This window comes from Sinocyclocheilus anshuiensis, unplaced genomic scaffold, assembly GCF_001515605.1.
Source record: "Sinocyclocheilus anshuiensis isolate Anshui unplaced genomic scaffold, SAMN03320099.WGS_v1.1 scaffold311, whole genome shotgun sequence".
In the NCBI taxonomy this organism is placed as follows: Eukaryota; Metazoa; Chordata; class Actinopteri; order Cypriniformes; family Cyprinidae; genus Sinocyclocheilus; species Sinocyclocheilus anshuiensis.
In genome coordinates, this window is record NW_015549606.1 from 1,430,942 (window position 1) to 1,441,569 (window position 10,628).

Consider the following 10,628-nt stretch of genomic DNA (forward strand, 5'->3'; position numbering starts at 1 on the left):
TGCAAACTGTCAGCATTGTTGTTAATGAAACAACAACCCGACTTTTACAGCTAAAATAAGACTTTTTAGTTTGTTTCAGGGGCACCTGACACGACCAAATAACACAAAATGCTTATATAGTATAAGTAACACTCACAACCGTTCAAGAGTTTGGGGTCATTAAGATTTAAAATGTTACAAAATATTTTTATTTAAAATAAATGCTGTTCTTTTGAACTTTCTTCGTGGACTTTAGGGACTCTTTCTCAAAGATCACCGTTTCCATTAAAATATTTAGCATTATTAAAATATTTTCAACATTGATAATAGTAAATGTTTCTTGAGCGCAAAATCAGCATACAGTATTAGAATGGTTTCTGAACAACCATCACAAGAATACATTTTATATTAAAATAGAAAACAATTATTTTCAAATGTAATAACACAAATAAATGCTGCTTTGGTGAGCATAAAAGACTAAAAAGAACAAAAAGATAAAAGAAAAAAAAAATATCTTACCAACCCCAAACTTTTCAACGGAAGCGTATTATATAGCCTACATTTATATAATATGTGACCCTGGACAACAAAACCAGTCATAAGTAGCACGGGTATATTTGTAGCAATAGCCAACAATACATTGTATGGGTCAAAATTATCGATTTTTCTTTTATGCCAAAAATCATTAGGATATTAAGTAAAGATCATGTTCCATGAAGATATTTTGCAAATTTCCTACCATAAATATATAAAAACTTCATTTTTGATTAGTAATATGCATTGCTAAGGACTTCATTTGGACAACTTTAAAGGCGATTTTCTCAATATTTTGATTTTTTTGCACCCTCAGATTTCAGATTTTCAAATAGTTTCAAATATTGTCCTATTCTAACAAACCATACATCAATGGAAAGCTTATTTATTCAGCTTTCAGATGGTGTATAAATCTCAATTTCGAAAAATTGACACTTAAGACTGGTTTTGTGGTCCAGGGTCACATATAAAAGCTTATATAATCTACACACTAAGGTTTGCTAAATTAACTGGTGTTTCCAAACAGGTTTACCAAACATTTTTTTCAACAATTGTTACACTCTTCAAGACAAAAAACTTACAAAGTCCCTGCATTTTAAACTGAGATGGAAGAAAGTTCCTTAACATCAAACATTTTACACACATCTTTTATAAGATATCAGATTTCTGCAATGAAAGTTGAGGAGCAGTGAAAGGAGCTGATTGACACGGACTCACCACTCAGAGTCCACAGGTGTGATGTCAATGCGAGGGGGTGTAATGAAGGGCAGTGTAGTTGGTCTTGCCATGATCTCGTCATCTGGACTGCGGGACCTCTCTGTCTGCCGCCATGATAAAGGAGGCAACTGTAGGTTACCGGAGAAACGACGCCGCCTCCGCCGCAGGTCTACCCCCAGCGTGCAACCCGAAGATGTGAAAGATTCACTTAGTCTGCAGTCTGGAGGCTCTTTACTGTCCTGGAGTGAAAAAAAGAGAGGTAGGTAGGTAGTAAAAAAAATGTAATGCCATGTCAGCAGATGAGGTTATTTTGATGACAAGAGCTGTACTGTACATGTTCGGCCAGTTACATAGGAGTTGTATATTTACAATAAAATAAAAGCAAGTAAGAAAGAGAGAGAAATGAGAGGGCAACAAGGAAAATCGCTTTCAGTGGAATGGATAAAGATTTGAGTGAATGAGACAAATTAAGACATTGTAATGTATTTCATACCACTAGAGGGCGCCAAAGCATTTCACTCAACTTCTACGTTTCTTGAAAATGCATAAAAGGGCATTTAACAGAAGACTGTTGTACAGACAAAAGCTCTAGATTTGGGAAAGTCTAAATAAAACAGAAAATAGCTGTAATTAATATTTTAAATATTTGGATTAGACGTGTCAGATAAATCTGTCCAGTCTATACGAGTGCTGTTACAAATTTAAAACAAGCACAAAAACGTGATATCGTACAGTTTTTTTGTATGCAATATATTTTTAGATGAATATTAAAGTACTGATTAGCAACTACCACCTAAAAACAAACATATTACCAAGATACTTCCATTGTACATTTTGTAAGGAAAGGGAAAGACAAAAACTCCCCCACAGAACTGAGATATGAGAAACTCTGCATTGATTGATATGCTGTAGTCGCTCTAATACATTTTCCATTACCGCTGTGTTCCGGTGTGCACGCTGTTCATTTGTGTGTACTGCAAAACCATGACAAGCAAAGAGTTCTTTCAATTTAGTCATCCTCACGAGGTGTGCACAAAAACAAACATACACACAACAAAACTAGTCAGATTCACCAACAAAATGACTAATATGCACTGGTTCTAGTTCAGTTTGAATCAGTGTCATGAGTCTTTCTCTGAGGTTACGCGAATAAAATATTTTCTCTTCCTTTATCACACACATACATGTAAACAGCAAACTTCTAAGACACCACACGCTCTCAAACATAAATCACACACATACATGTAAACAGCAAACTTCTAAGACACCACACGCTCTCAAACATAAAGTGATACCTTTCATAAGGTAATATGTACCTTTAAGGTACTAATATGTATAATTTAGGGTTAAATAAGGTAAAAATATGTACCTTTTAGCTTCTGTACCTTACAGTACCACCCCAGTGACAGCTTTCTACTTTTTGATTATTTTTGTTTTCTGCACTATTTCATTTGATATTTTATTGTATTTTATAAATATTAAAAGCATTTCATCTTACAAGCAAACAGACACATGCACATAATAATTTTTATATAATTTTTCATAATTGTTTTCATATAATCATTTTAATCATAATTTTAATTCATATAATTTTTCAAATTATTTTAAGCTCTAAAAAATATTGAACAGAAATTGCTAAGAAATGTATATTTGTGTGGGGGGGGGGTTAATTGCAACTGACTAAAAAAGAAATTTAAATTAAATAAAAAGTTTAAACCATGAAGAACATTCATTCAATTATTGAAACTTCTGGAAGTATAACATTTTCATTATTTATTATTATTTAAATTATTATTATTTAAAGGGGTCATATGATGCGATTTCAAGTTTTCCTTCCTCTTTGGAGTGTTACAAGCTGATTGTGCATAGATAAGATCCCTGAAGTTGCAAAGACTAAAGTCTCAAAACCAAAGAGATATTCTTTATCAAAGTTAAGACTCTGCCACGCCCCCCTAAAACGGCTCGTTCTAACACGCCCCCACATATCTACCTCACTATGTGGAAATATTTGCATAATGCGCCCAAATGTGCACGCAAAGAAAGAAGGCGTGGTTTCAGTAACCGCAGTTAGTGTTGAAGCAGCCATGTCAGGGAGACGCTGTGTGTTTCTAGGCGAAAGCAAAAGCACTTTATTTGGCCTTCCGAAAGTAGATGCATTTAGGAATCTTTAAGATTACTTACAACAGAACAGCAATGCATTTTATGGACGACCGTTTCGTGAACCTAGGAGAGGAGGTAATTCTGACTTTGCTATGACAATCTGGCGCTTCTGAATCAGCTACTGTTTTGTTACTAGTTTAAGTATTTGCTATTGACTGTTCAAATGTGGAGTTTTGCGCATCTTGTGTGCGCGCGTGTGTGTGCGCCCGTGCGCGTGTGTGTGTGAGAGAGAGAGAGAGAGAGAGAGAGAGATGGAGTCAGCTGTCTTAACCGCGGCTTGTGTACTGCACACATACCAGCTTCATCACTGTATCTGTCACACGACTCTGTTCCCCTTTCGGGCTCGGTCTTTACATTTATCTTGAAAGATGAAGCTCGCGATTATGGTAAAGGGCGTTACATTTCCGACGAGTGCTAGCGGTGTTCGCCCAATCACAATGCACTGGGTCAGCTGGCCAATCAGAGCAAACTGCGCTTGTCGGAAGGAAGGAAAAGCAGCTTTCTCATTACAGCAGAGCTACCAGAAAACATCTTGTAGGGCCTTCAAATATCGCATTTGACAATGAAGGGCCTTGTAGTCAAAAAAAGTTGAGAACTGCTGACAGACAAAAGAGCTAACCAATAGGACTGTGTTGCCCAGGTGGTTCGCTCAATCCTTTAAAATTGCAGTACTAAAATAAAATAAAATGTATTCATGTATTTACATACAGTGTCTTTATGCATTTATAAATGAATTTTCCTAATTTCAAATTGATTTATATACAGCATCCAATATATAAGTTCTAGCTTTGTGCATGTAAAACCATTCACACTATACTGTGTGCTGTGCTGTTCCAACACAGTGGTAGTGAGCATGATGGGAAGATATGCGGGCAGCTGAAGATGTTTGATAGCAGACCAACACTGGCTGGAAAGCAAAAGAAACTCACCAGCAACTGATATCATCAGTACACAGCTGAGAAAAGAAGAAGAGTGTTTCTGCATCATCTGTCAGGAACCACAAGAAAAAAACTCTCAGAAGTGAACAGAGCTCCATGTTATGAAGAAGAACACTGTTGACAGGAGCTGCCAAAAAGCTCATATAAACAGACAAAGCTGAAAAGCTCTGGATACTAAGACAAGAAAACACTCCTACACCCCTCTTTACTAGAACCAATTCAAGGAGAGCGATTCATTTGAAAACAGAGCAGGTGGAGGCTAAATGATGCCCTAACCTAATAGAAAATGCATTTCCACAGATCAGATCTCCATATGTCGCCAAATTGTAGAAATATCTGTACAAGTCTTCCACGCCACACCCCCACATAGATCTGATTTTTTTCCCCTTCAAGCCTTTCCTTCAAAAATCTCTTAATGTAGTTCCTTCAACAGGGACTTTCATGTGCTTTTGTCCTTAAATGCAATGCTCACTTTGACTGCTGGGAACAATCTGCTATCCTTCACATCACATCCTGGGTGGATGAATCATGCTCAGAGTCTCAGAGTTCATTTCAATATTTCAAAATACTCTGACATGGACGCTGCAGATAACTTCAAGGTTTGGTCTGTTCTCCAGTCCTTAAACAAGATGTTTCTGACAAAACGTGTCCTGGCTAGAGGTGACTATAAAGACAGATGTTACAGAGGCCTTCAAGCATCAAACTGATTTCAAAAGCACCATAGAAGTGCATCAGTTCCTTCAGCAGACCACTGGTCTATATGTAGCACCATGGTCCTGTGAGGCACGAACTTGAACTTAAAAAGCAATATAAAAACGATTTAAGCAACACATTTTCATTTTGGGGTGAAATATTACTGTGTCCTTTAAACACAGTGTTCAGATTCCCCTTCAGTCAAGGGCAAATATGAAGATATTTTGCAGCTTTAGATGCCTCTATGAGCTCATGTTGTCTGGCAAAGGACATAATCTGCATTTGACAGATCCAAACATTAGCTCATGGTAAATGTATCATGTTGTGATTGGACAGCGTTCTCCTAAGTTGATGTTATCTGGACCATTGGCTCAGCCCTGTCTGTGCAATTACAATGTTTTGTCCCCAAATGAGCTCAGAGGGAGAGCACAGGTGCATGACGGAGCAATCAGCCAGACCAGGGATGACCAAGGTGACCTCCTGAGATTCCCTGTGTCTGGAACACTCTGCGGTCAGCTCACAGCCAACGCCTGCAGTCACCCGAGACCACTTTCTTTTTTAATTCATTAGACTAATGCAGCAGCTCTCCGAGCTATAAAACAGCCCTGTGCTCTACGGACAACCTTTTCTCCTTCAAACTAAAATTACCCAAAGCACAGACACTCAAGCAAAATACCTTTGACTATATGATGCTTGACTCTCTTTGAAAGAAAAAAACTGTTTCATCAAACACAGAACATTTATGGACCAAACAGCATATGATGTGATTGTCAAAATATTAACATTTCAGTAGTCCAGCAGTTCTCATTTCTAGTCCTGGTGAACCCATCACTCTGCACATTTTGTATGTCTCTTTTATCTGACGCATTTAGTTCAGTTCATGGAGTTCAATAAAATTCTACAAAATGAACCACTGCTGTAGTCGATAACAATAAAAGTGTAGTTTAACAATATTCAACACCAGAACAAAAAACTAATAATATTAAACACTCTCCTATGTAATAAATTAAAATAACATTATTATTTATTAACCTCAAATAAAAAAAATATTATTATTATTAAATGCCGTTTTATTATTATTATTTTTACTATTAGTTTTATTATTACTTTTATTGCTTTTATTTTTGTTTAATACTTGTAGCGTCTGCGTAGAATCATGCATGATCTTTGGGGTTTTATGGCTTAAGAGAGCCTTTTAGCTTTTGACATTTGCATATAAATTACAGTCCTGGTAACAGACTTTACACTTATATGGGTGCTAAATGGCCAATGGTTCCCCCCCACTATCAAGGAGATGCTAAACAGTTTCACCACTCTCGTCTGACCATTGAATTTCAAACACATTCCAAAGAGACGAATATTTCCCGATTTACTACATACTAATATTAAATAATGGCAACTATTATTTATAATAATAATAATAATAATAATAATAGTTTTATTGCTTTTAATTTTAATACTGACAACTATTATTTATATTGTTGTTTAGTACTAAAATGTTTTATTTAAAGTTATAATAATAATATATATAAAAATTGTTGAATATATAAAAAATATATAAAGTTATTATTATTACTAGATAGCCTGTCAGGTTTTGAATCAAAGTGTGTTAGGAACCTTGGTGTTCTCTTAGACAGTCGGCTCACTCTAGAGAAACATGTCTCCTTGGTTGTTGCTTCTAGCTTTTTTCAGCTCCGCTTACTTTCTAAAATCAAAAATTTTCTGCCTGAAAAACCTCTTGAGACAGCTGTTCACACATTTATTTCCTCTCGATTGGACTATTGCAACTCTTTGTAATGTGGTATCTCAAAGTCCCAAGTAGCTCGTTTACAACTGGTCCAAAACACAGCAGCCAAATTTCTTAAAGGGGTCATATGATGCTGCTAAAAAGAACATTATTTTGTGTATTTGGTGTAATGAAATGTGTTTATGTGGTTTAAGGTTAAAAAACACATTATTTTCCACATACTGTACATTATTGTTTCTCCTCTATGCCCCGCCTTTCTGAAACGTGTCGATTTTTATCAAGCGTGTGACAGAAATGTTACGTCCCTTACCATATTGTGATGCCTGTGGCAACCACATGTGACGACCCCGGGCTGGACTCCGCTTCGTCCACGGTGAAAGCCGATCCGGCGATCCACAGCGCAAAGTTGATGTTTTTCCTCAGCGTCCAGCACGGATCAGCTCTAGGCATGACGAAGCGGATATCGTCCTCTTTTGGAAGACCAAACAAAGTAGTTTCGCTATCACAACGAAGCACACAACATCTTCAGGACATGGCTGCGGCGTCAACAAAACTACAGTGAGACTAAAAGTTACGCCTTCTTTCTTTGCGTGAACATTTGGGAGGCGTTATGCAAATCTTCCCAGATCGTGACGTAGGTATGTGGGGGCGTGTTAGAACGAGCCGTTTTAGGTAGGCGTGGTTAACTCTTAACTTTTATAAAGAATATCTCTTTGGTTTTGAGACTTTAGTGTTTGCAACTTTACAGATCTTCTTTATGCACCAAGAGCTTGTAACACTCCAAAGAGAAAGGAAAAATTGAAATCGCATCATATGACCCCTTTAAGAAAGGCCGCAAATTTGATCCTGCCACACCCTTTTTTGCGAGCTCTTCATTGGCTCCCTGTTCATTTTAGGATAAATTTTAAAATCCTCCTATTTGTTTATACACAACCTTGCCCCACGTTACTTATCGGAATTGCTGCATTCTTACAACGCTACCAGAGATTTAAGATCTGGTAATCAAAACCTACTTATGGTTCCTTCCACTAGGCTGGAATGCAGAGGAGATAAGAGCTTTTTCGGTGATGGGCCTTAGATTATGGAACAGCCTGCCAGCGCACCTCAGAGCTGCTCCGTCTTTATCGGTTTTTAAATCTCTTTTGAAAACTCCCTTGCTTTCTTTAGCTTTTGCAAATTGATGTTTGTTTGAATGTGTTTTTATCTTTGATCATTATGTTGTACAGCACATTTGTTCAGTCTTGTGACTGTTTTAAATGTGCTTTATAAATAAACGAACTAGAACTAGTGCTGTCAAACGATTAATCGCATACAAAATAAACGTTTTTGTTTGCATAATATATGTGTGTGTACTGTGTATATTTATTGTGTATAATCGCATACAAAATAAACGTTTTTGTTTGCATAATATATGTGTGTGTTCTGTGTATATTTATTATGTATACATAAATACACACACAGTATATATTTTGAAAATATTTACATGTATTTACATGTCTATATTCATATAATTTATATTATAAATAAATATATTTAATAAATAAATATAACCTATTTTTCTGAAATATATACATGCATGTGTGTGTATTTATATATTCATAATAAATATACACAGCACACATACATATATTATGTAAACAAAAACTTTTATTTTGGATGCGATTTATCGTTTGACAGCACTAATTATTATTATTATTATTATTATTGTTATTGTTATTGTTATTGTTATAATTATTATAAAATGCAGTTTTCAAGTATATCCCATTAGGTAAATAGTAATACTTAATATTGAGTAATGCTAATTAATGGTAATTATTATTAATATTGTCGGTTAATTCTAGTAATATACACATTGCTATTTGCTACCCATTACTACCACTCCTCGGGTACAGAACTGAGTCGGTACTGCACTGAATGAAGACTGCCATCGTTACTTTTTTTTTATCAACTTTTGAAATTCCTAGCATAAATCTACAGAAAAAATGATTCTATAGGCCCATACAAAACCCAAGTGAAAAGAAGACATGCTTTCACAACTAATTACATGTAATCCTATAACAAATCCTGTATAATGAGGAAGTAGCTTAACTATGTTTAGTACCTATCTGAATGACTATTAGTCCCATTATCCCAAAGTAGATAAAGAGGATCATTAAAGGTGACTGGAGAGACAGATGAGACACATCACACTATGGATGTGAGTTCAAGGGTTCACCTCATAAACCAAGAGTTCAATTAATTGGACAGACCCAACGGAGACTATGCAGGCAGAATTCTAAATAATGCCTGTAACAGAATAAGAATTGTATCCACTAATAACTGACAGTCAAAATATCCATTACATTCCATATGCTCTTATAATAGTGACAAAAAAACCTTCCATCACAAAGTTTTAAGCTTTCAAGGGCTTAGTCAAAGACATGGCTTAGCAATCCAAACTAAGTTGACCAAGCCAAACTATTGAAACACAAACAGAGAAATACCTCAAATATTGGACAGAAGCAACACCACAACAGAGTGCATTGGAAAGCTATTTATCCCTAAACAAAGAGTGCAAACTGGCGGAATATTTGAGCAGAGTGACTAGGAAAAGTATCCAAAGATACATGCAGACAGGGACAGGGACAGGCATGAAAGATGACAGACTGTGTCCCCACTGCACACAAATGAAGTGGAAACAGAAGTGCACATTTTGACCTCATTTTTGAACTACACAGACCAGGGACACTTTGTTTCACAGCCCACCCCAAAGACTTCTGAAAGCACACAAGGACAAACTCTCAGGCCTGCAAGGTGAAACTCTAGAAAGCTAAATGCTATCTGCAAGCTATGAGAAGCCCTGACATCACAAAAAGGCAGGAACCAGCAGGAAATACCAACCATAAAATGACATCAGGTATAAAATGTCTTGTTTGTTTAAAAGTCAAGCATACACCGCTCTGTATAGCCAAATCATTTGCGAAAATAAGTTTGGAACACCACTCTGTCAATCAAATTCAAGGGCCAGAATTAACTGTCATAAATAAATATTAATAATGAGTAATAGATGGGGACCCTTCTGCTGCAAAACAGAATTCTGTGCAAAATACTGCCATACATAATGTTAGCAATACTTTGCCAATATAAGCTTCTTTTTACCATTCCAGTAAAACTACTTGAATCTTATTCTGATAGTGAGAGAGAAAAAGAATCCTGCTGCTGCTTGACATTTATGTCACTGCTTCTGTGGCTTTATCAGATGAGCCCAACACGACTGCACAAACAGAACACATGTATTTTATCACATATCCAGCTGCTAACAAGAGGGTTTGTCAAACATCAATATGTGACAAGCAGGGAGCAAACAAAGAAGCAAGAGGCAAAGAAAGGAGAGAGCATAGAGGAAGGCTCAGTAGATCAAGAGTAGAGCACTCAAGCTGGATCTGTGCCCATCCCTCTCATGGCTGCCCAGTCAACACGTGAGATCATGCGATGATCACAGTGACATCAAACGATCCTCATACTGTGATCGTCACGGTGTGAGTAGTATATGAAATCATTGTGAGTTCACACGATCCTCATACTGTGATCCTCACGGTGTGAGTAGTATATGAAATCATTGTGAGTTCACACGATCCTCATACTGTGATCCTCACGGTGTGAGTAGTATATGAAATCATTGTGAGTTCACACGATCCTCATACTGTGATCCTCACGGTGTGAGTAGTATATGAAATCATTGTGAGTTCACACGATCCTCATACTGTGATCCTCACGGTGTGAGTAGTATATGAAATCATTGTGAGTTCACACGATCCTCATACTGTGATCCTCACGGTGTGAGTAGTATATGAAATCATTGTGAGTTCACACGATCCTCA

At 36.6% G+C, this 10,628-nt stretch overlaps 1 protein-coding gene across 1 annotated transcript in view; it reads right to left on the reverse strand.

The window, feature by feature from the left end:
- LOC107659050 (cAMP-specific 3',5'-cyclic phosphodiesterase 4B-like) overlaps window positions 1-10,628 on the reverse strand; it is a 187,946-nt gene that overhangs the window by 140,786 nt on the left and 36,532 nt on the right. The window contains exon 3 of the mRNA XM_016447850.1: window positions 1,231-1,469. Within this exon, the coding sequence (XP_016303336.1) occupies window positions 1,231-1,469 (239 nt within the window). The remainder of the gene's footprint in view (window positions 1-1,230; window positions 1,470-10,628) is intronic.